This window comes from Scomber scombrus, chromosome 1 (genome assembly GCF_963691925.1).
Source record: "Scomber scombrus chromosome 1, fScoSco1.1, whole genome shotgun sequence".
NCBI classification, from domain to species: Eukaryota; Metazoa; Chordata; class Actinopteri; order Scombriformes; family Scombridae; genus Scomber; species Scomber scombrus.
The window spans coordinates 8,121,791-8,148,734 of NC_084970.1; the positions used below are offsets into that span (position 1 = coordinate 8,121,791).

Genomic DNA, 26,944 nt, shown 5'->3' on the forward strand with positions numbered 1-26,944 from the left:
GGGTTTCTTCAGTAGTTCACCCTGCAGCTTCTGACAGCAGCACTGGATTCCCCTGCTTCACATCTAGATGATAAACACTTTGATTGCTCAATCCTTCAGTGCTCAAAAGACTTGTGTCCATTTTCTTGCAGCTCCCAAGGCTGCCATCTGCGTTATTGGTGGAGAGAAACAATCATTGTGGTGAAGACAGAAACAAAGACTGGGCCTGTGGCTCAGTAGTAATGTTTTAATTAACTGAAACAATGTTTAATCCAGTCCTCGGGACAGTGGAAGTACAAATGGGCACAGCAGAAGCCCAGTGTTACACTCTGGTCTGTCTTTCTGCTCCAGGCAGCAGTGGATTTGGATGCAGGTCCGCCTCATATGAATGCCTCGATCACTTCTCAGAAACCTCTGGATTATGACTAAAAAGCACTCAACTGGTCAGGCTCACAGCTAGGGATTTATGGAGTCCTGCTTTGGGGAAAGGTGCCAAAAACACACAGTCATCTTAAATTTATTCCCCTTGATTACGCTCAGTCTTTATTTTCTGGAAGGAAATTACTGAAACCCATTACCAAAATTTAAGTAATTAGAGGACAGAGGCTTCAGCTTCATTATTACATCTGTCTGAAGACATTGGAGAGTACTTTTCCATTACGGATGCTGACGCTTTACACTGTAGCAAACAAATACGAATATGGAATGTATTTACAATGATCATGCTCTGTTGACTTGCCTGCTTGCGGGAAAAGCACTCTCGGAAAAACAAGGCTGGAAGAGAGGCTGAAAATGTTTCTTGCAGTTGTCTGAAGAAAAACACTCCCGGGTGTCTTTATTGGTGTTTTAATCAACTCTAACATTTTATCGATTGCAGCAAGAGGCATTTCATAAAGCAGCAGGCCAGAACAGGTTGGCAGTGTGTGCCTTCAGCTGAACAAGCATCAAACTTTTCTCCATGGGAACCTTGAGCCCCCGGTTCACTGTCAGAAAAATCCACTCCAGACTCCATCTCTTCCATCTCCGCCATCTATTCACTCTGCTTCTGCTCGTTTCTCTCTTCGCTCTTCATTGTATTTCGTGTAAAACTCGGTGCATATTTCATCTCCGTAATTAACAAACGCAATAAAAATCGTGACTAAAAGGTTCGAGTCTACCTGTAGCAATGCTGTCAGCCCGGTGGCAGTTCTGTGTCTGCTTGTCTAATTAGATTGATGACAGTTTCCATTACATTACTCAGTCTTTATTAACATCTCCATCCCTATCTGGAAAAATAATCAGAATCATGGCTTAAAGGCTTAGTTCTCTGGTGTCTTAGAACATTGACTCACATCTCTCCCTTGCAATCAGCAGTGTAGACGGATGACTGTGCACAATATTGTTTTGCATTAATTACACTGACAAACTGAAACCACAAATGATTTTGCAGGGATGTACTCCAGTTACTATATACTATAATGTCCTTACCGTAACTGTGGCTAACCTAACTTAAGGGATCAGTGAGCCTTCAGTTCTGGCTCACAACCCTTGTTACGCACTTCCTTCTTTCATTCGTCTTACTATTCTTTTGCTGTCAACTGTTGCAGAAATAACACAAAATAAATGCTGTGTAGAGATCAGAATCAGCCAAACAATGCCATTACATGGAGACTAATTTGTTGGTACTATTAAAGTGATAAAGGGATTCATAAAAAGATACTGGAAAGGCAGGATTAAAGCTTTATTAAAAGTTATCTTTCTTCGTCACTCGCAGCTGTTGCAGGAATGAAAGTAACAGATATTACAGGTATGTTATTAACGTTGAGTCACCAAAACGCCAGTGTTTACAGAATCATTATGGGGCTGGAGATTAAGTTGTTTATTTTCAGATACTGAATCATTCAGGTAGCATTTTTTCTAAAATGAACACACAGTTTACCAATTTTGAATGAGGAATATGCATTATTGAGTACTTTTTTCATATCAATGAGGGTCGGTCAATGTGTCCTTTTGGTTCAAACTGAAATATCTTAACTACTGGATAGATTGCCATGAAATAACTGTGCCCAAAGGATGAACTCTACTGGTACAAGATGTGGTACACACATCTATGTTCCAATCAGGATCAACTTTAATAATTACATTTGAAATCTTGGTCCATCGTCAGGTCAAAATGTTTCAATTTTCTAATATTTGGGTGGATATTGTGACCAAATACCTGCAAAAATAATGACATACCCTTCAACCTTAGCTGTACTTTTTGTTTAATGCTATTAGAAAATGATGCTTACATGCTAAACTGCAGTAAGACAGTTATCATTGTGAAAATAAATACTATCAGACAACAGTAAGCATGTTAGTGGCACTATTATGTTCACATTAGCATTTAGCCCCAAGCACCGTTGTGCCAAAAGTACAGCCCCACAGAGCTGCTATTCCGCTATTTGAGACAAAGAGTTGCATCTGTGTGAAATGCAGTCTGAGTGAAAAATTCAGGGGGTCTTTATGAACCTACTTCGTACAGAGACAAGAGGAAAAATGAAAGAGAAAGTATGGAAATAAGGGAAAGATCTAGCTTCTTTTGTGCTCTGAGATCAATCAGAGGCTCAGCTGTCATACAAATACGAAGAGTCAGTGCCTCTGTTTCTAGCCGACATCTGTGCAGTTGGTCCATCGGTTACATTTTTCAAGTGTTCTGTGTGAACACACCTATAGTCTTGCTGAAAATTGCCTCCAAAAAGGTTTTATTGAGCTTCTGCACCACTTCACACTGAGTTACATCCACTGTAGAAGTTGTGCAGCACAACCACTGCGCAGTCTGCTATGCTGTTTAACATCAAGAGCTGCTATTATACTTTTTGACAAGCAGTTAGGATCATTCTAGCAGCTGAGGGTTGTGTGCCTTGCTCAAGGGCATTCTAATAGTAGCTAGGTGCTGCATGTTATTTAACCAGTTTTGGCTGTGGAGGGGGAATAAACAGGTTTAAAAGCAGATGAGAAGAATTCTGCTGCAAGATTAACACGACACATGCATACACATACCACAACCAAAGGATTTCTCTGAGATTAAAGAATCGACTATTTTTATCCCCCCTTTTCCCCAGAGCCTTACCTTACCTATGCTTGATGCAGATTTGGGGCGAATAATATTCTCGATTATAATGAAGTGGTGGCTGTTTGAAGTTTTTCCTTGGCTGTTTTGATGAAATGAATCCCACACAGTACCTCCAACGCAATTTATGAGGCTCACTCCCCTACTTTGTATTTCCAGTGATTGAACTGCTTAAGGAGGGAGATTTGGAGCACATTCATTCTAATTCATTTATACAAGCTCACTGGCTCACTGAAAGACATCCATAACTGCATCATGACATATATATATCTTTTTCTTTTTTCATAAATGATTCAGATTGGTTCAGATGTTTTGATAGGACACAAGAATATGTTTTTGATGCTGTTGAGAAGAGGGCAGCCAGTCACAGAGGGTGTACTGGTTTGATCCCGAGCTATGACAGGTGATTGTTTTCTACCTGTAAGCAAGCCCTCAATCTTCTCCAGAGGCAGTGCACTGTGGTTGGCGCTGCACTTTTTTTTTTCTTTTTTCTTTTGCTTCCAGTGTCTGCAGCACATGTGCTGAATGTGTAATTCGAGGGGGTAAGCTAGAACTCCATTTGCGTTGTGCAAATTATTCATTTTTAAAATGATGTCCCATGTTTTTAGCATTAATAAATCATTACCTCATTGATGTTAAGACATTTGTGTTTAATTACTGTAAACAGACGAGAGCAGCGGACTGCCAGCTTTTGCACAGCGTTTTACACAATGTGTCCCCCAGGTTAGAGTTTGACAAAGTCATCTGGATTTCCTTACAACATAAAACAGTGCTGCGTCGTCACACAATCAGGAATGAGAAATGTTTTGTAGATAGTGAAGTGAAAAGCTGGTCCTCTTCTGTAAGGCAAAAAAGAAAAGAAAAAAGAAAATCCTGAGGAGATGAGTTGGTGAGGGGCTTCCCATCACATCAAATAAGCTTGCATCTTATGCAACTTTATGCAACCCTGTGGGCAGACAGCCACACCTGGCAACTGTGGTGTGGTTGAGGTTACGGTTTATAAGAAGATGAATGTTAATTGCTCTACACTCTTGCAATCCACCACACTTCAAATACGGCCCACTACTGAATGCATTGACACTGAACCTTTGCATTGGACCTACTGTACATTGTGAGGCGCAGAACTGTACAATATGAATTTCTTATTACTGAATTTTTGATTGTCTAAATGTATAATCAAGTTAATGAAGTAGTAAAAGCAGTAAAAGATCATCACATATAAAAAGTCTATACGGTTAAAGACAATTAATTATAGGTATAATAATTATAAGTACAAAAATCAACAGTGACCAAAAACAATTAATTCACTGTGATTAAACAATCCTCCAGTGAGTGTATGTAAGCTATAGTTCAGGTATATTCAGCCGTCTACACTGGAGGTCTTCCTTCCAATTAAGCACAGTGGTAGCTCATTTCTTTAGTTTCAGGTGTAGTACTCGGTACAGACACTCAAGTCATTATAAGACATGTTTGAGAACCATCAATTTAACTTTTGTACCACAGTACTGTATGTACTCAGTCCAGTCTCCAATGACAGTATATCTGTAGGGGATGATTATTATTATTAATAACAACTAATGGTTTTAAAATAAAAATTACAACCATCAATTTCTGACCCTGACCAAGTGGTTCAGAGGACATATTCTGCTTTGTGTGACTTTCTGTCATTTATACACTGTTATGATATTGGATTACCAAAGGTCCAAAACATGAGGTTATTGTAGATGTTCTTCAAGCCCGTCAAAAGCTCAGGCTTCAGCCCTGAATGCTTTGTCTTTTCGATGGTGTTATTAACTTGCCGACGAGCTGACTTTTTTGCTAAAGTTATTGCTAAGGCTTTTCCATGACTTGTTTGAAATATGTTTGTATTGGAGTTGTTGACATTGCGAGTAAAGAAAAAGAAAAAGTAGTGAAATCCTTCTACTAACGTTTGTTTCATGGTTTGTTGACGTGGCCTCCTGAGATATCTATACTACAGCGCAGAGATATACCAGTACAGCCCCTAATTACAAATAGACACGGAAAGATCTGGCAATGTGTATATTATATCCTCTTTAACCACACCATTACCATAGTTACGTGCAAGGAATTGACCATTTATTGCAAGTGATAATACAAGAGACAGATGCGGCTGACGTGTCTCACTGAATCTGAACAACTATATTGTACTGAGAGTGCCAATCCTCCACATACATATCAGTTAATATGTTGTATATAGAATTCAGAGAGAAATATACAGTATGCACACATACATCACCATACACCAACACTGACATGCAAATTAAGCTCCAATTAAAGATGTGTAAAAGGTCATAGCCTCCAGGTAACACCTTAAAGCACTAAAAAAGTTGCACAAAAATGACTAAAATATTTCACATATGCATTCCCAGCCTGTAACAGAGTCAGAATATGCATTTCAACATACAGTTAAGTACTCATATCACCATATGTATTCAGGCAGGATGCATGCAGTGGGTTTCGGCTGCAGAGATGATGGAACATTGGACTAGTGGACCGTGAGATACATAGTTACGCTGGATGGGATGAAAAGCATGAAATAAGTTCTGAGCATTATCAGGCAGAGACACGCAGGAAGCTGGAGTGCTGCAGACTCACACAGACCTTCTTGTAGCTTATACACCTTTTCTTCGTGACCTTCCAGCTATAGGACTGTCTCGAGGTTGCGGTAAGTTGTACTTCGGCAAATTAGAGGTACCACTTATTTTGAGGATACCTTTGGTGATGAGCGGCAACAGCTTTGATGTTTTTAGGCACCGGATCAAAAACATAAATACACACACCCGCTGTAAGAGAAGCTACAGAATAATATGTGGCAAAATTCGCCAACCCCCTCCATAATAAGAAATATACATGCATTACTCCTCACCCTCCTCTCTGTTGGACAACTTTTTCCTCTTTGATGCTCAAGGTTTTTTGGAGAGCGAGTTTCCAGGTAAAGGTTTTCTTTTTTTGGCTGTTTGGATGTACAAAAAAACCCCTAAATGAGAACTGAGAACTGCAGGATGAATCACCATTGTGTTGTATCAGTCAGCGATAGAGGGAAAAAAAGGCTTGGATTATTAAGAGTCTATTTCTTCTATGTAATAACTTCCCTTTTAAGTATTCTAAAACATACCATTGTCTTATTTTTTAAATACTTTACTGCTAATTAGTTTTCCATTCCAGACAAAAGATGGCCTCAATTCAAAGCACTTCCTTCTCTCTTTACAGTATATTATTATTGCTTTTTCTTGTGCGTGGCTGTTGTATGAGAAAACCCTTCCTATTTTAAAATGTCAGCCTTTTCAGGAGTGAAGAAAAAAAGGATTTCTTTAAAGAGTGACACGGGTGATATATTAAAGTGAGACATCATTATTTAAAAGTTGTGTTTTTTGGAGCCAAAGGTTCTCTGAGACATTTCAGGAAAAAGAGACAATAAAAGTTACAAGTGACGAAATGCTGCAAAAGAAACAGAAATTAGTTAATGTCGCTGCACCAAATATTAGCCGTCTCTCCTCAGCCTTGACAGATGACGACTCGATTTCACGACGTCCACATTGCTGATCCGTTGCGGCACCTCCGCTCAGTGGCTGTCTGTTTTTTTTGTGGTCCTGAATGTCAATCTGCAGCGCTCCCCCGCACTCAGACAGTAGCTACCAGTGATGCTGCACTAATTAGCCAACCCTCTCGAGTAGCCAAGCCTTCCCAATGGCATCTGTGCCAAACAGAATTATTAAAGAAGGAGGGAGGGGGGAAAGGGGGGGTTGCACCTCCTCTGCAGAGGAGCAAACACCCAACTTCAGTTTTAGCATTCACTTCGTCGCCCTCTGGCTGGGGAGCCGATGCTGTCATCAATATTAACACCTAGATACATCCGTCGGTGTAGCGCGCTTTTTTTTTTTTTTCCTTTTTTTTATACCCCCAACCTAATGAAAATTTCATGTGAATCACATAATTATAATTCCTTATTCAAATGAGCACTGTCTGAGGAACGGAGATGATTTGTGGCTCAGTGACTGAAAAGCTATTGTGTGGATGCTGATGCTGGATCTGTTTTACAATGTGGCCAAAGTAGAGTAGGTGTGTGTGTGTGTGTGTGTGTGTGTGTGTGTGTGTGTCTCTGTGTGTGTGTGTGTGGCAGTATATGTCCTTCCAGTCCTGGACAAACGGAGCCGCAGAGCTTATAAATAGATTCAATTTCTACACTGCTAATTTTTTTAATTTAATAATCATTGCCCCCCCCCCCCTTTTCCACAGCACTTGGCCTTCTTCACCTCCTGTCTTTTGGCATTCTGTTAGCTTTGATGGCTTATTTGCTGATTTGTTTATATATTTATTAATTCATTTACCCCCCCCCCCCAATCCAGACCCCCTCTCAATCCAATTTTAGCTGACATTTCTTGTCGAGATGCGAAGGATGACCTTTGAAAACAGAACACTTCCTGCCAGAGATGTGAAGAAGGTCTCACTCTCAGGCTCAGAAAACACTCCTCCTCTACTCTTCACGTATCTCTGTGCAAGGGCAGAGGGAGGAAAACAGATTCACATTTGTCAATTAATTGAAAGGCTTATGAGGATTAGCACTGTTACGACTGTGTATGAAGTACATAACTATACGGTACCTTCCTTATGTACATGTATTTTGTTAGTTATGTGCAATACTCGAATATTTCAGACATCTCCAAAAAGCAATAATATGATGATTATTTATCATTACTAACATCTCAGTCAAACAAGCATGTCAGTGATGAAGGGAGCGGTAAATAATTATGAAGTGAAAGGAATTGTTTGATATTCAGATAAATAGGCTCATCCAATTTCTTGCTAGGAGTCAGATGAGAAGATCGATACGGCTCTCCTGAGAGCGGTATCAGTCTTCTCATCTAAATCTCGGGCCAGAGAGTGAATGAGCCCGTTTCCCAAAATGTCAAACTATTCCTTTAGATGTATCTGTGTGGCTTAGTTAAACACGAATGAACCAGTTTTATTAGTGTTCTTTGATGTTTTATGGCTACTGTTTGTTCAGTGTATTCTAGCCAGCTGTAGTACGATACTGAATAAAGAGGATGGAGAATTTCAACATTTACATGAGTGAATGTCATAAAGCTTCACATACTGGTATGATGAACATATCACATAACAAACTACTATGATTCTTACATGTAGTATCAAACCAATGATCTCCTATTTAAAAGAAACCTTCAGGAGCAGCTTGGGGTTCGGAATCTTGCCCAAGGACACTCAATCTTCCGATTAGTTGATGACTTGCTCTACCGCTCTACAGCTGCCCCATTAAAAAGTGTAAATACTCAGCATCAAAACATAGTTGAACAGTACATTTGATAGTGTTATGGTCTTTTCTGTTAAGGGTTAGCAATTTTAATTCTTCTTTTGGGGCTCCAGCTGCTATTCCACAGTCCAGAAACACTTCAGGGCTTTTTGAAATAGTTCTAAGAGTCCTCAAGGTGGCTCTAGGGGCCTGTGTAGTGTTCAGGGTCTCTCTCTTTTTCTTTTGGGATTAAATTGCACAGAAATGATCCTACTTGATTGACTATACTAATTGAAGGATTAATGGAAGCTTTCACTTTCATTATTAGACACAAAATCAACAACAAAACCTTCAGTCGAAGTTCTGTGGTCTGATTAGTGTCTATTTGAGTGAACTCTGAGGTCTAATGTATGTGTATTTGGAGATCTGTGGTCTAACGCTTGTCTATTTCAGGGTTTTGTCATTTGACGTGTGTCTATTTGGAGATCTGTGGTCTAAATGTGCATCTATTCTGGGGGATTTGACGTAAATGTTAAGCGCCCTGCTCCACATCACCTAATGAGCTGCTGTTTGCTCGCCCACCTTCTCTCTCTCTCTCTCTCTCTCTCTCTCTCTCTCTCTCTCTCTCCTTCCGGTAATGACATTCTTTCAGTGTATAATACAGTCCCTTTGGGACCACAGGTTTTCTTTGGGAGGGGAAATTTCATGCAGCATCTTTACATATTCTCACCGAGAGTATTCACACATTTCAAGGTGACAATATTTAACCAGTGTGTGTGACTTCATGCAAGCAAGTGGTTGCTCCAGTGAGAGTTTTTACCTGTGCGTGTGTGTCTGTGTGTGCATCAGTGCGTGAGTTTGCATTGGTGTGTGTTCCTGCGTGTGTGTGTGTGTGTGTGTGTGTGTGTGTGTGTGTGTGTGTTTGCATGTGGGATTGTATGTGTGCGATATCACAGGACATAAGAGAAACCTGCAACAGCCTTAGCTCCTTGTTGCCATGGCGACACTTCTGGTAACAGGAGTATCTAATAGGTCTTCCATACAAATCAACGTACTTCTGCGTGTGTGTGTGTATAGTGAATATGCATTATATGAATATAGTCAGTCATATTCATTTTAAAAAATATACTATGAAACAACTCTGCATATTTACATTATGTTTCTAATAATAACATATTGTATAGATCAGTATTATTAATTGTATTTTAGTTTTATCTCTACCACATCTTTCTTTACACATTTCTTCATACATATATAAAATGTTATAGTGTGAAAAACTATAACATGTAGTCTGCCATGTTTAATATGCCCATATGTCATATTCTTATATGTATTGTTGTATTCTTTAGGGATTTGTAGTGTTTCATTGTCTGCATTAAAAGCCAGTCTTATCTCACTACATGTTTATTATTCTCTGTGTCATTTTAAGACATTAGTATGCTCGAGTAGATGATTCCTTGCTGCTATAATAAAGACTGTGAGGTGTGATTTTAGGTGGTGTGTTCAAAGTGACAGTAATGTGTGAAGAGTGAGTCATTTAGTAAGTGTCATCTATATCAAAGAACACGAATGGTGGTCTTCTCATGATGTTATGCATTAAATTGATGCCATATGGGCTGATAATAGGACTTGATGGTGCACTTCATGACAAACTGCTTTGTTATTGCCCCTGCAGAGATGTTGTATTTCTCAGTAAACGTATAAACAGATGCCTCATGTTCATATTTAAACTGATTCAAGGTTCTGGTCAAATCACTTGTAAGTCTCTGGCTATTTACTATTGAATTTAATGGCTTTCTGAGCCGGAGGGGTTCCTTAAGTCAATTGAATTATTTGACTTGAAAGCGGTCAACTTTCTTTTATTGAGTTGGCTGAGCCCTGAAGCTCCACACAGCCTGGTCTGTTTCCCTTTCTTTGTCAATAGTACTTTGCTTAGTTCCATCCATTATTGCAGGCCTGTGAATTCACTTCCTTATTTCGCCCCTTATTTCATTTTATTACAATTATAGATTCATATCATACTGCAAATATAAGTGCGCAGTGATGCGGACTGAGACGAGTAAACGCGAAGATACTGAAAATTAAATTTTACCTCGAAAGGAAGAAGGAAAAAGTATCAGAATGACCCACAGAAAGATTTGCTAATTGGGTTTCTGAAACAGAATGACATCAAACCACAAGCGAGGAAATGGTTGGTAAAACAGAGCAGAAATGGCGTCAAGCGAGAGACATAAAGCAATTGATGTAAAATAATTCACTTTAACTTTGTCTTTGTTTTCTCTTTCCCCTACAGAAACTTGTCAAAGAATCCTCTCACCACTCTGTCATGGCAGCTCTTCCAGCACCTCCAACTCTCAGAGCTGTAAGTCTTTCTTTTCCCTGTCTGATCTGTCTCGCTGGCTTTTGTTTGTATTTTATTAGAGCAATTTATCATCGCTCCCTGTGCACTATCTGCCTCAATACAAATAGTCTTCACTGGATTCCATTATAATTCCTGTCTTTGTTGTACAAAACCTCTAATTTGTCTGAGCCATGTAAAAGACTGAACCTATAGGCGGCATAGTAGCACTGTGATCTTATAAGTCATTTGTTGACTCAATTAACACACACAAAGGAAACGTAATGGGCTGTTAGGAGGAGGGAGTGTGACCCCATTTTCTTGTTTGTCATGAATATTTTAGCAATCATTTTGTTTATGAAAAGAGTTTGCTCTTTCACCACCAGTGGAAACATTGCATCGTCGACCCGCTTGTAATTTACACATCATTACGCCTGTCAGCACTGTCCATCATTTGAACCTTCACTAAGCTCTGAACGCAGACGCAGCTTCCTTTTGCGCCTCCCGGCATACGAAGCCGATGTACAGAAGGATGTGACTATTTCAAGCAGGCCTCCTTATTGTGCTATTTTCAGAGGTAGAAGCAGGGCAAGTCTTCTGAGAGCACGGCACAATGCTGATCTGGGGTAGTCCTGCTTCTGTAGCACTCCAGGCAGCGGAGTGGAGGGAAAGCCCCGCTGACATTGACAGCATAGTTTTGCATTTTGGGCACTTAGCTTCCGCTGTCATCCCGAGCAAAACTAATCCCTCGCACATGCAGGACCCACTGATAACACAGAAAGCTCATTCTTATCCATCCTGTGTAGGAAGTAATTCACACCAGACCCCATACCAGCATTACACAAGTGTCATCTCACTATGGGCCCTCATCAGAGGCAGATGGGTCTCTGAATCCCTCATTGTGTCTGTTATTGGGTTGTGAATTTCATTATTCACTGGAATGTAAAAACTTTTGTACTTTTGTTGTCTTACCAGCTGTCCAATTCGCCTTTTTTTAGAAGCTAGTTTGGCATTTAGTTTCTCTTATTGCTGCCACTGCTGCTGTAGTGTCTCAGCTTTGCATCACATGCCTCAATAAGAACAGAATAAAGAACTGCAATATACTGAGAGGTGGACAAAAAAAACATATTAAAGAGAAAGATTTCTGTACTTCACTTATTTGCAGTTGTGTGGCTGAGTTAGAAAAAAGGTTATATCTCATGTACTTCAATGCACCAATCAGGATTTAGCAGTATCTAAATCAGAATCTGATGGTGGGTTGTTTGGTTACTTTCATTAAAATCCAATCTAACTACACCCACTCTGTCCTGCTGAAACACAGCACTCTAACAAGAGTTTCTGAGTGTTTAACTGTTAATAATATTCATTTAGTCTTAGAGAACATTCTCAAGTTTTGAAAGCCTTTTAAAGGTGCAGTGTGTAGAATTTAATAGCATCTAGCAGAACAGACTTGGCAGAAATTGAATATAATATTCATAAGTATGTTTTAATTAGTGTAATAATCGCGTGAAAATAAGAATAATTGTCTCTTCCACGGAGTGGAAGTTGCACCACCATGTTTCTATAGTAGCCCAGAAGGGACAAACCAAACACTGACTCTAGAAATGACCGTACCCCTTTTTTCACTGTAGGTTCTCCTACATGCTTGGAAGGGGAAGGTGAGAGCAAGTGGATTCATTTGGTTTCAAACATTAAAATTACCTGTAGATGGCGCTGAATCCTACACACTGCACCTTTAAGTAAAAGTGCTCAAGTATTATCAGCAAAGTGTGCTTACTGTACACATCCACAGTGAAAGTACAGCCCCTTTCAGAGTGTTACATTGTTGTATTTGGATTTGTGTGTTAATATATAAATATTGTCCTTATGTTGTAGCTGATAATATGTTTTATATGTAAAATAACTACAAACTACAAAGTAAAGACAAGCTAAAGCTGCCAAATAGAAGAAGAATTTTAGAGAAGTCTCTAAAATGTGATGAAGCAGAGTAATATTATACATAGAAATACTCAGGTAAAGTACAAATACATCAAAATGTTGCTTACGTACAGTACTCAAGCTCATTTACTTCCCTTTTCATCATTGAGACTATTGTATAATGCAGCTTTAAATCACACTTTTATACAAGTAAAACAAGATGAAAAGTAGAATTAAATGACCTTAAATTCCTCGACAGACTACATCACATTCAACACACTAAAATAACCAGAGCAGATCCTTCCCTAAACAAATCACCCTCACAGCTCACGGAGCAGGATTTGCTCAGATGTGCAATCCTCGTTCTTCTTAAGCAACCATTTTAGATGCGTACAAATGGTGTCTTTGTTGTTCTACATGAAGAGCACGACCAGGGCCGTGCCAGTGTTTCCATAGTGAATGCTGATGAGGAGCGAGGGTTTATGTCTATTCCATTCGGTGTGTTTGGTTAAGAGGTGTCAGTTGGAGTGGCGTGGCGGCACAGGCGTGGGCCGAGGCGTTATGCAAGAGGGAAGCCATGTGGAATCAGGCCTCGCTAATAGGAAATGAGTCACTCTATCATGGGCAGAGTCTGCAAAACGTGATCCTGACATCATTACTCTCCTCACTGTCTACGTGCTCACCCAAAACCACATTAGCTCGGTGAGCACCAATCATTCAATCATGCCACATGAAGCATGCTCACTGGGTGGCTATTGCCTTTAATTATTAGAATAGTACACAATGTAGTATCAATGATAAGTGCTCACCCGTACTGCTGAACCACGCTGATATTATGTAAATAGAGAAAGATCAAACCAGCTGAAATAATTTCCGTTTTATGTGACGAAAGGAAAGCATGGCCATTTGCCATGACACTGCCGCTACACCGTGTTATCTCAACCACTCTAGGCACTGTTATTGAAATTCTATTTATTTGTGTTGAACAATGAAAGAGTACAATTTTCAAAGCCGCAACAAGGTGACAGTGACCTGAAATGAGTAGGAAAAGTCCCAAATTGTTTTTTTTGTTTTTTTTAAAGCCTGAAATTATACCCATAAGCATTAAAATAACAACGTTCTCATTGATGAATTCATTGAATATTTCATTAAGGTCCATTGCATCCACGCTACCCTTTAATTGCTTTTATAACTTTTTTGTGAAATGAAATGAAAATATTATCACAGGGGAAAAACTGTATGTGTGTGTGTATGTGTGCGTGTGCAGAAATTACAATTAAGAAAGGAGGCAACACACATCAAACATGCTCACTGTTAAAGCAAGACAGAAAAGTGAAGGCAGGATTGATTCCCTGCTTGAATCTCCATTAAACAACATCTAGTTTCAGGGAGCGGTCTTATTTGCCAAGTTTGGAATGAGATGCTATATTTGCTGCTTCTAAGTACAACTTTAAAGCAAATTAATTAGGTGTAAAAAAAAACATGTTTGACTCAATCAGAAGAGTTGTATCACCTCTAAAGAATCACTGGACCATTTATTCAGCTACTTTAACATGAAGGCAGGAGTTTTGTCTTCACATCAAACTGGATCAGCCTCTGAGTGTGTAGTCCGGTGATCACTCCAATCAAATCACAATTACAATCAGTCAACCTGTATGATGAGGCAACACTTTAATAGGAGGGGGAAAGTGAGTCTGTGTGTGTGTGTGTGTGTGTGTGTGTGTGTGTGTGTGTTTTCTTTCCAAACCAGGCACTTCTTATCAAGCCTGGTAAAGTGTAACAGCAAAACAGTTGCTTTGTTTTTCAGGTTGGTTGCACAGATCTTTCACACTCCCCTACAATATCTTAATATCAGTAACAATGACAATACTATCAGTGAAATCTCAATAATCTCACGTCTTTTGTGGCTCCTGTGAAAAGGCCCCACCATCACATTGAAGCTTTACAATAGAAGTCTGCTGTGTGCTGCCACTGGATGAGACGCAGATAATCGGCTCTGCCTCTTTGTCTATGTGCCCTTTAGCCAAAGGACCGGAGCTGCTGCAGTGTGGTGCACAGCCCAGCCAATCGTGAGCCTGAGAACAGCAGCGGGGTGAAAGGGGCGGCTAAATGCTGAATCTGCCGCTGAGGCTTCCAGGCTGATATTATTAGAGATTATTTGAAGGGGAGTTAGCGGCAGTCACCGATACTTCTGTGTTGGAGAAAGCTCATTCTATCTGGACCACAAAAACAGGAAAATATTCTCCTTCTTTAGCAACTAAAGCGATCTGCCTGAGGCAGTGTGCATCCCAAATCCCTTTATTCTGTTAGCGCTTCTTTAATCCCAGCTCTCTGGGAAGCAGGGGCCGACGCAAAGTCAAACATTTACGCCTCTCTCTGCAAAATGGATTTTTCTTTGAAAATGGAAGAAATATGAATAGATCAAACCTGTAATCTTTTGATATGACTGCCAATGGATTAGGATGAATTAAACATTTAATTTTTAGGGGTGCATGACAGGTAAATTACAGAATTTTAACCTTCATTTTATTAGGGTCCAATGGAACTCAGGGCAAACTCTTACTGAAATACATGACATTTACACGGATTCTTCAAAAACATCAAAGACTGACTTGCGACAGGAACAGGGTGGATTCAAATACCAAATGTGGTAGAATAGACTGGGTTGGGGCAGCGCACGCCTAGACAATAAAGAGGTGAGCAGCTTAAACCCAGAAATAAAGAAGAAACCCTCACTTATCAGCACTGTTTTGATGCAAGCAACCACAAATATCAATGCAAATACAATACAAGGTAAAGGCAGATTTTGGGGGGTAAAGAGCACTCTGTCAGTCATTTTGAAAGAGACACACACAGATGAAGCAGACACAGATTCCCTTATGTCCTCTGTCACCTAAATACTACACTTCCATTATTTTTGTATGTTGTGTATATTTTTGTTCACAAAATAATCTGCCATATTTGATGAGGTTTACATCATTGTACCATAATAGTTTATAATAATTACACTACTCCAAGTCCTGTATGTAATACAATATGCACAGAGAGTACAGAGGGAAAACACACACACACACCCACACACCCACACACACACACACACACACACACACACACACACACACACACACACACACACACACACATACAGTGTTTCTGTTGCAGTATGATGCTACAGTGATTTCATCAGCTGAAAGAAGGCCTTCAATCATCCTGCAAGCAGCTGTAGATGACTTAATGGTTAAGAATCCTCTGTTATTGTAACATAACTCAGGCTCTGTCTTAATCACACTACAAGTAATATGTGTCGAATATGTGTCTTTTATACTAAACTCTCTAACTCTGATAATATAACTGCTAACTTTTTTGAGTCATTTTGAATGCAGCCATCTAACGACTTCTATAAATGTAGCTAAAGCTGCAGCAGCGCCTCTGTGCATTTGTGATAAGAAGCTGCAGCAGGGCAGAAACACAGGCTTCAATTAACAACCAAAGTTTCACTGCCCCACAACTGCATCAACACAGCCACCAGTGCACCACTTCACACACTTCAACTCCATCAGGGCTTGATTGGAGCCACAAAATGACCAAACCATCAAAAGTACAAAAAACAAGTTTGTGCTTCTGCCTGCTGTACTGGTGTGAAAGTATCGCCTTTTGGCTCATATTTGACCATATTTTAGAACCAGCATTGGCATTCATTTTGAGTTGTATATCCACATGAGGAATGTGAGATCAATATTTACTCTCTTTTCTAGTTCTGTTTTTGGTCTTGAATCATGAATAAAACATTACAGAGAGCTAAGAGACTGAGCCAAAGTACATTTGAAGGCCGTCAAACAAAAACAATGAGCTGAAACACGCTAAATCACATTATTACACGCTTTATTAAGAAACTTCACCTTAAATCTTTAATGGATAATGAAGGTGCCATTGCACAATCAAGAAATGGGAACAAACCTAATCCTCTTTATACCTGCTCAGTGCTATAGCAGAGGCTCATGTATAGGGTACATTGACTAATTGACAGCACAAGTATACCATAAATGTCAGACTGGTAATAGATATACACCCATCACTCTTCACATTATCAGTCATTCTGCACATAGAGTATGAATAAATGCACAAAGCACCTTTCAAAACATCTATCCTTTAAAAATATCTGAAGAGTTCTTGAAAAAAGAGGGAAAAAAAGCCTTAAGCCTCTGCTCACTTTGTCCATTTTTCTTACCCGGAGCCTTCCATGACCTGACTCGGGTGTCCCCTATCCTCTACATGATTGCAGTGCAGGTGGTTGTTGTCGATAAGCCAAAGTCAGGTCTGGCTCCTCAGACAAATTATGCCATAGTGGTTTGGAGAAAAAAAAAAGAAATAAAAAGTCAGCCAGCCTGGAGGGGACGCTGACTGGCCAAGTGGCAGCAGCCTTGCTCAAATGCAACGACGGGACAAAAAAATGGTGATTTATTTATTCTCCGGCGTGCCCCGCTTAATCCATGACACATGCAGAGAAGATACAGCATGAGGAACGATGGAGCCGGTCCAGGAGACAACCAGGAGTGTGGTGAAGCGATGATGCACACTTAGCGCAGTGTGGTAAAAGCAACTGTTTAGCAAATTTAGCTGGATCAGGAAAGGGTTATGCTTATGTTGTTAAAGCTCCTGCTGACGAGAGGAGTATTACATTTGACATCGGTTTGAGTCAACTCTTTTTTTCCCCCCTTGCATTTATCCCCACTGATTGAGACATAATATTCTTTCTCAAAACTATAATCTCTCCGACTCCCACAGTTCAACAAAAAAAAAAAAAGCATGATTTGACATTTCTGAGAGGTAGAGCAGCAGTGATGTACAGTAGCAAACATGCAGTATATGAAACAAGACTAGTTCATGGCTACATCTGCTCACTCAGCCTCGTCACCTATGAATAGATATCCAGCTGTCAATCAGCTGCTTTGAGACTCTAGGAGCCAATCTGATGGTGTGACAGCTACATTATCTCTTTCTCACACTAAAATAATGATGATGACAGTAGTGGCCACACTGTTTGATTGACAAGTGGTCTTTGGGAAGTGCGACGCCGGGAAAAACAGCAGTGATGAGTGTACGGCATGAAAGATGGAGACAGAAAATAGAGTGATGTGAGAGCAATGAAATGCCTTTTTAACATCTGGATGTGTCGTACAATGTGACAAACAGGGTGCTTACAGTAGAGCCACCAGCTGCACATCTTCTCACTGAGGCACACACACACACACACACACACACACACACACACACACACACACACACACACACACACACACACACACACACACACACACACACACACACACACACACATACACACACACAGACAAAGCCAGGCATCACAGGGTACACAACACACAAGTAGCAGCCGAGATCAGGAGCACCGTGTTATAAATAAGCCAAATAAGGCGATTTATTAAACACACAGGATTTAAAAAAGCTAAAATAATTCCCGACAACTGTATAAGGAGAGGAAGCGGTGCATTCAAGCTGAGATCAAAGTGTGCGAGCAACAATGCAGTATAGCTTATCGTTGCTTGTGATCCGCAGCTCCTCAGCCAAAGCACCTGTGTGTACATTTCCCAGAAAAACAGCCTCCGGTGGTGATCATTACCTCTCCTCTGGAGTAGCGGGGTGGATCGTTAGCCAGCTTCAAGGAAACATCACGCTGTTAGCTCTCTGTATGTGGGGTCACACTGCTGTTTGCTTTTGTTCTTTTCGAAGTCTAATCTGCTCTCCTCCAGACATTTATCAACTTCCAGCCGTCAGTTTTTCCTGTCGTTGCTTTACAGCTTGTTTAGATGGAGCTGTAAAATCCGGCTGCGTACACATTTCAAACGCAACGCTGTAGCTTTCTCATGCGAGTACTTTTTCAGGTGCTGTAGCTGTATAGATGAATAGTGGGTAATGTATGGGAAAGGTGGTGTTTTTTTTTTATTAACAATTACCATTAGAGTATAAAGGGGGAAAGCCTGGGCCACCTTATAGTAGTGAGCTTTGATCCCTCGTGGTTCAACCTGCTCAGCATTAAACGAAAAGCTATAACATCAAAATTCTCCTCTGCACTGGCATGTATGGAGCCACCTGCACATATATACACACATGTAGAGATTTCGCAGTGCACATGAACGTTAATACATGTATTTCAGATGTTTTCTGATGCTCTTTATTGTGTAAAATGACATTTCTAATTGCAAATACATCATTTATTGTTATTGTCGGACCTTATAGATGAACAGCTACATTCTGCAAGAGATTATACCTGAAAATGAGTCATGTGATCACTTCTGAGGAACATATATTGCTGCTTTTGTTCACAATAAAAGGTACATGGGTGCATTCATATGTTATGGTGTCCAGAGGCAACATTTTGGCTGTTTCACTCCTGCTGGATGCAAACATATTGCAACATCTGTGCCTGTAGCCTCCAAGTTCCCATTAAGCACAGTACAAATAATAGTACAAATAATGCATGGGCTGTGGTGATTTGATTACATGTAATTTAATTGAGGATATTGCTTCATGTAAGAAGAAAAGTAGATCTTAAAAAGGAGTCTTCTCTACAAAACATGGCCAAAAAATGAGCAGTTAATACAGGGCCCTGCCTTACTTGATAATGTACTTCAGTGGTGTAATGTGATTAATGGTTAATCACATTACCAAAAAACAGCTGATATGCAGTGAAGTTTTGGCTTTTGTGAGGCTGGGATGTGCAATTGTGAAATGTCTCCTCCTCGTTTCTATTTCCTCCAGTTAAAATTACCACCAGCTTTATTCTTCTATTATTTAAGGTGGATTTTTATTGCCTTTTCAAGAGCCTATATTTAAAACAATACAAATATGCCTAGACACAATTACTGTAGCTCGTTCACTTTTAGAGTTTACCTCATTGAGTGTTTCCCCTATGCAATGCAATGAAAAATAAAAACACCTAAAAGATAGTTGTGATAATCTGCAGCTGGAAATGTTATAATAGATTCAAGTTAGCCTGAAATAGAAACTAGACTTTCTTTTATTGATGAATTTATTTGAGGTTTGTCTATGATCATTAGACAGTATTTGCATGATTGACTGCAATCATAGTGCATCTGTGCAAAATAATTGGTAATAATAATAACGATTAAGATAAATAGCTCTTCTGCAGTAATTAAAGACAAAAGCAGTTCCTAATGGACAGATGTGGTGTTCTTTCTCTTTCTTGTAGCAGAACGAGATGCTCAATAAGGAAGCTGTCACATATGAAAAAGGCTCTGCTGTAACTACAGTATCGGATCCAGTGAGCTCCTGATAATAAGCGAGATCCACCTGCGGGAATCTATTCTCATTACTTCATACAGCATGATGGACGTAGCGCATACATTATTCATGCCTTCTGCAAAAGTTTATTGACCTCTGTCAAGGACAATTGGACAGGCATTCATCTTGACAAAATTGGCCAATCACAGCCTCCAAATTGTACATATGCAAAAATGCAGAGGTGGAGTACAATGTTGAATAATGTGACTCTCTGTTTCTCACTCTGCTGTGAGAGTGAAATGTATGCACAGAGGAGCTTCATGGTGCCAGAGCCTAATAGCCCCCAGCCTGCTGCTAACACAGCCTGAGACTGATTGCCCCAACACTAATTTGACCTTTGAACTACTCACATTTGAGCTATAGAGCTAGAACACATCTGAGGTGACTGTCATATATGCCAAATTGTTATACATGAGCTTTCATTATCATTATATTCTGGGTTTTTTTGGTTATTATTCACACTTTTAAGCATATATATTGTCATTGCTAACATTGTGAATATGTTGCCAGTAATGTCATAATGGTGATAGTTAACATAATGTCTACACAGCAACAGATTAGCAGAGCAGTAGCTTCAGTCCTCTGTTAGTGTCTACATGTGATGCGTTCAGGCACATATTGAGCGTAGGTCACCTGTTATTTGGCAGTGCTCAGAGCCCAATAATCACTTTATCCTCTTATCATGGTCAGTTTCATTACATCCAAGTGGTTACAAGGGAGTGTACGACCATTCTTATAGTGCCGATCTGAGGGACTACTTTTATATGACAAAAATATAATAATTATTGTATCATTACTTTTTTCATTGCTGAAAAACTCCACCTCCTCCAGTATGATTTGGGGATGGATCCTGCTTCCTACATACCTTACTTAGGCTCCTGCACCACTTCATCTCCACTTCATTCACACTTACACTTCAACATTTTGCCATAAAACAGCAGACTGCCATTTTAGCCACTGCAGCTAAAACAGTCCTATAATATTAACATAATAATGGCATTTCAAGGTCAGACTATAGTCAGGATATTACAGTTTTGGAGGAGGTGTATTTGTTTCTCTCTCTATGATAATATTCTATACTGTGAACACACAGGTGCACACAAGCAGGCAAATATGCCAAACAAGCTGAGTACCTGTATGAGGTTTTTTTTTTTTTTTTTTTTTTGGTGGCAAATGGAACAGATGTAGATCAGAATTCCCGGTAAATACCAGGAATCAATTCCTGCTCTCTACTGTGTAAAAGGTTTGCTGTCATGTTGAATATTATTATTGCTGCTACAGGTGAAGAGGCTTATATTGGTTGTCAGCCTCAGAAGAATGCTACAGCACTGCTGATATTGATTTTTTTTTTTTGTATGTTTTGTTTATTATTATTAAAGCTGTTTATGTTGCAGAAGATATGAACTGAATTGTTTTAGTAATACTAGTGTCACTGCTTCTGTTATACCTGTGCTTTCTCCAGATAACAGTGTGGAGAGCGTTGTTTGTATCTTTACATAGTCGGAGAGTCTGGTTTGTCATTGTCATTGCTGATTTTGTTGGGTTTTTTCTAATTATTTGATTTAAAACATGTGTTTTTTCAAGGCGTCTGGACGGCGTGGTGTTTGACTGCGGCTGTGATATCCGCTGGATCCAGCTGTGGCAGCAGAGAGGAGAAGCCGGGCTCCACACGCAGGAGTTGTACTGCAGGAACGGCGCCTCCAAGATACGACTGCACAACATGTACATCCACAACTGCGGTAAGAGGAGGAGGGAGGAGGGGGAGGAGGGGGAGGAGGGGGAGGAGGAGGTAAGGGGGGAGTGAAGGAAGGAGCGGAGCGAAGTGTGTTTTTAAAAGGAGGAGAAGGAAAATAAAATACAAAAAAAGGTGAGAGGGTAAAAAAAGGAAGAAGAATCAGCAGGGGGAGAGAAAAGAAAGTGAAGGGGCGTAAAAGAAAAAAGAAGAGAGCAAAGAGTCAGGAAAAAGCATGAAGGAAAGGGTTAAAGGTGAAATAGAGAAAAGAGGAGAGGAGTAGGAAGATGAGTTGAAGCGGGGAAGGGGAGGAGGTGTGACAGAGTTCATAGGGTGAATCTGATGTGAGGAGCTGTGTGTTGATTCTGACAGAGGCTGTATACTCTGCAGTACTATCTCCCGGTGGTGACTCATCCCTGTGACATCTCGTGTGTGTTTGTCTGTGTGTGTGTGTGTGTGTGTGTGTGTGAGGGAGTTTGTGACTGTGGCTGTGTATGCAACTGCCTCTTTTGTTCTCTTTTAATTACATTAATGAAATGTGATTAATTGATTTGGTGTGAAAGTATGTCGACACAGGCAGTGACAGGCATGTACTAATATGAACATACACTGTGTCTGTCTGTATGTGTGTGTGTGTGTGCGTGTGTGTTTACAGACTTGCCGGAGATCAGCGTGAGCCACAGCAGCGCGTTGGTGATGGAGGGCGACAATGTGACGGTGAGCTGCAATGGATCCGGATCACCGCTGCCTGAAGTGGACTGGACTGTCAGCGGCCTGCACTCCATCAACACACACCTGGTTAGACAGACACGCACACACACACAAACACACACTTTTATAACACACAACAGCATGTGTTTGCGTGCAATGTATTGTCACTCTACTGTTTTTTTGTGTCTAGATCTCATCTAAATGTCCACTTTACTATTGAGCTGATTAGCTAGAAGGCCCATTTTGACCCATCATCTTAATCAGACAGGAAGGGTGGGGGGGGGGGTGGGGTCTCTTAAAGTAAGTATACCCAGAAAAGCAGGGCTTATTGTGTAAAGCTTGTCTTGAATGAGCCTAATAAGATAAAGCTAACTCAGAGCCACAGTAATGAGATCAGACTAAATCGAGTCTGATTTAAGAATGGCTCGTTGACGACTTTCAAACACAGACCTAAGACATCAAGCAAAGGTCAAATCCATTCACAGTGAGGGAAACTGACATGTAAAGCCTTCATGTTCGAGGCTATAGATTAACACATATGGAACATATACTATAGAGACCAAAATAATGAGACAAAAACCACTGCAGCTGGCAAAGTAAAGGAGAACTTTTGGCACTCTTGCAGATATGAGTTAGCTCAGATCTCAGAACTCAAAGACTTTACTCTAGCTCAGTCTGTTAGAGCACTCTGTTTGTAATGGTGCCTTTGTTGGACTGAGTCACGTGTCAATGATGTGAACCATTTATGAAGGTATCATTAAGTGCTGGAAACTGATTTATAAAATGCAATCTGAAATAAAACATTTATTTCACAGCACACACATGAAATACGTGGGATTATCACTTGGTTAACTTGGTTTGCGCAAGTGACGTAACATCTTTCACAGTGTGAAAATACAGTGTATTTTTATTTAAGTGACATTTAAAGAGAGGGTAGTGGAAATGCTATTAGCTCTGATACAGCAGTCACGTGTCAAAGTGGTTCCTTAACTTTATGTTAATTGCAGTGCATTTAAAAGCATATACTGTGTGGTGACTATACTGTGAAGTTACTCTAGAGAGGGGAAAAAAGATATGAGTGCATGTTTTAATTGCTCAGTACTGTAAGTTAGTGCAGCCTTTGCCAAAAGATAACAAATATGACAAAACTGACTCATGCACAGAGCAGCACTTTGAAGAACAGTGTTTCATTGATGCAGGTTGATTATTTTCATGATGAGACTTATTTAAAGCTGCTTTATGAAACATAATACCCTGAAAATAAGCTTGAATTAATTGAAATAAGCCCAGTTTAACCAGCAATCTTGCTCTTTGGGGGTCATAACTGATTTCTAATTAACATCATGGTGATCTTTTTTGTTCAAATATAAACCAGTTTAGCAAAAGGCCTGGGTCAAACTCCAAGTGTCCAAAGTCTGGCTCTCTGAGACAAGCTCCAGTGATGTCAGAGCAATAAGACTGTGTGCTGTGTGTATTTGTCATATGTGTCTTTTAAAGTTTGCAGCGACTTTACAGATGACAGTTAGCTCAGCCTCAGGCTTGATGTTTAAAGGTAGATGGATACTCTAGCTCATTCAGATGAATGAAGTGTTGGGGAACCTGGCCAACTTAAGGCAAGAGTGGAAGAACAAGTCTTGTGTTTGGCTACTTGAGGTGAAAAGTTGTACATTTGTTAGTCCTGTCTCCATTCCAATTAGTGCCACAATTCACAAAATATCAGTCTCAGGCTTTAAGACTTATTAACTAACTTCTCCTAACATAGCTGCTGCAATTGTAGCCCAGATCACTAAAGTGATTAAATATTGAAACACCAGTCATTTTATTGCATGTGATGTATATCTATCATGTACCTAAACATGTCCTATTATATTTCTGTGTCTGTCTCTTTATAGTCTAACGTGTACTGGCCGAACATCCACTCCATCAACCTGACTCTTTTCAACATCAGCCGAGATGACAACAACTTCCAGCTGACCTGCATTGCAGAGAACGTGGTGGGGATGACCAACTACTCCATTCAGCTCAACGTACAGTGTGAGTTGGATTGTGTTTCTGTGATTAAAGCGTAAGGGGAAACACTGCAGAGGTGGGAGGAGCGAGGTGACATTCAAGAACAGAGTGGACACAGTAACTTATGAAAAATGGCAGAGATTTTAATCTTACACTACAGGTTCTCAAGGGGGACGACCTACTTTTACCTCGTGCACCGTGATATATAAATGTATGCGTAAATATTGAATAAAAGACATGCTCTGATTTTAGATTAATGCTACCTGTGTGTTATGTGAAGGTAAGAATGTTGACATAAAATGTTTTCTAATTATGAACTAATTTAACCTCCTTATTTGTATTAGCTATTTATGTTTACTATTATTAAAGTTAAGGCTTGAATTTTAGGAATCTCAAAAGACTTTAAAATGTAGACAGGTTGGCCATTAGTTTGTATATACTGTAGAGTAATATCACCAAGACAATATTATGACACTAAGTAAAAGTCATATTAGCTCCAGTTTAAATGTAACTCTTTTTCTTGTTTTAATATCCCTGGATCTAATTAATGTCACAGTTTTACACTAGTTTTATTTAAACCCTGGTTTAACAATCAGTTGCAGGTCTTTGTTTTTTTGTGGATTTCATACCGTTTAATGACCTTAACATATTTCTGTATATAAAAAATAACCAGAATGTTGTAAGACAACATCTGTTGCCTTTAGGACCAAGAACAGAGTTTATTAACTGACTGTTAACAGAGGCATTGATCCTCTTTCAAAAATGCTAGAGTGACCTCTTGCTTAGTTCAGGGTGAAATGTAGTTAGAAAATCTGTGCTGAGTAACAGTTGCAATCACTTGCACCATAACAGAAATATCACAATTATAATATCATCAAAAGTCATGTGTCTCAGGGTTTAGATCTTGTTTACTCACTTATTATGGAGCAAGGAAACCAGCCAGCTTGGTATGAATCAGTCTTATTACCATATGATGGTGATCATATGGAAATTCACATGGAGATATCATAGCTACTTGCTTTCACAAACCAGAATGAACGAGTGCTGTTCGCATTACTTCTCATTCATGCTTACATCTTAGTCCTTGGGAATAACAGCATTTACAGGCTTCTGTGGTCTACACACATGGTTTGTGATTCATTTTCTCTCTCCAAACGCTGTACAACAACAAGCTTCTCAAAGCCATAAGCACTGGTTATTAGTAACAGATTCATTATATGCATACCTCTATGATGGGACATCTCCAACAATAGAACTGCAATCAGCAAGAAAAAACAATGCCGTTTGCTTTGAAAGATGTAGATATAATCACAACTTAATGTATACAAGCTGCCCCTGAGTCTCCTCTCATCATCCAAAGAACAAATCCAGTTCCCTTTCTGTTCAGAACGGCTTCAACCTACCTGTATAGAAAAATTTACAGTAGATGTGAGGTGTGAATGAGTATATATACCAACACCAGGAAAGAAATTAACACTCTATTCATCGTACACAGTACTGTAATAGTGAATATTTTCCCATCTCAAGTCTCATGAGGGCTGCATTTAGAATGAATAGAGAGCTTTTAAAGAAATGTGCATCCTAAAATAAAGTGGGTGGATCATGTTGGTCTTTAAGATGGTTTATTTTCTGTGGCTTCAGCTCGGATCATTTGAGTGGGTACGTTTGCTCAAAAGATTTGTGTTCATATGAGACATACTGCTTTTGAACTGCCAGTGGGAAGTAGCCTAAGAGTCTGTCCATTCTTGATTAAGAGCTCTGTTTTTACTGTCTACTTCACTTGTGAAATTAATTTTCTGTAGCTGAGCTGATACTATAAGGTTACGTGAAAACACTGCAGACCACTGATTGGTCTCTCTCTCTCTCTCTCTCTCTCTCTCTCTCTCTCTCTCTCTCTCTCTCTCTCTCTCTCTATCTCTCTCTCTCTCTCTCTCTTCTCTCTCTCTCTCTCGCTATTGTGCGCTCCTCAGCTGCTGTGCTTGAAACCCAGCATCCACACATAAGGGGAAAAACAATACAAATTTGTCCTGTTGTTCTTTGTATTTACTGTTGCATTTTCTGGATGGAATGAATGAATGGAAAGGAGAAATGCAGAGGACGAAAATGGAGCAGAAACTAACAGCGTCTGTCTCCACAGTAAATCATCTGTAGAGTGTTTGATGGTTGTTTATTTGTGCTTTAGAATGTAACCGCTGTAAAAACAATCAGAAAGAACATTGTGTTTCTGTCATTCGCAGGCTTTCTTACTCCTTCTCTCTCTCTCTGAGAGAAAGCTTTCCACTGCTGTTTCTCCTCAGCAGGGCTGTCTCTCTGTTGTTTGCTCACACAGTCACAGAAACCACAAGCCCCGCCCCGTTGCTGCAGAGCAACACAGCTCGCTTATCGCTCATTTATTTAAAGTTCATTAATATTGATCGTGTTGCATGTCCAAATTGCACCAAATTTTACACTGCACTTCCTTTGGTTTCTAGTAATATATCTGCCAATTATGAAGTAGATCATACATACATACAGTGATTCCTTGCTGTATATTTTGTTTTCAGACACCCAATTGTGTAGATATCACAATTAATTGGA

At 39.8% G+C, this 26,944-nt stretch overlaps 1 protein-coding gene across 5 annotated transcripts in view; it reads left to right on the plus strand.

Annotated features, from left to right (window-relative positions):
* The window catches only part of ntrk3b (neurotrophic tyrosine kinase, receptor, type 3b), a 180,625-nt gene that overhangs the window by 66,968 nt on the left and 86,713 nt on the right, over positions 1-26,944 (plus strand). For all 5 annotated transcript variants that reach the window (XM_062441058.1, XM_062441110.1, XM_062441082.1 and 2 more), the window contains exons 4-7: positions 10,633-10,701; positions 21,499-21,653; positions 22,302-22,444; positions 24,250-24,391. In XM_062441058.1, the coding sequence (XP_062297042.1) occupies positions 10,633-10,701; positions 21,499-21,653; positions 22,302-22,444; positions 24,250-24,391 (509 nt within the window). The remainder of the gene's footprint in view (positions 1-10,632; positions 10,702-21,498; positions 21,654-22,301; positions 22,445-24,249; positions 24,392-26,944) is intronic.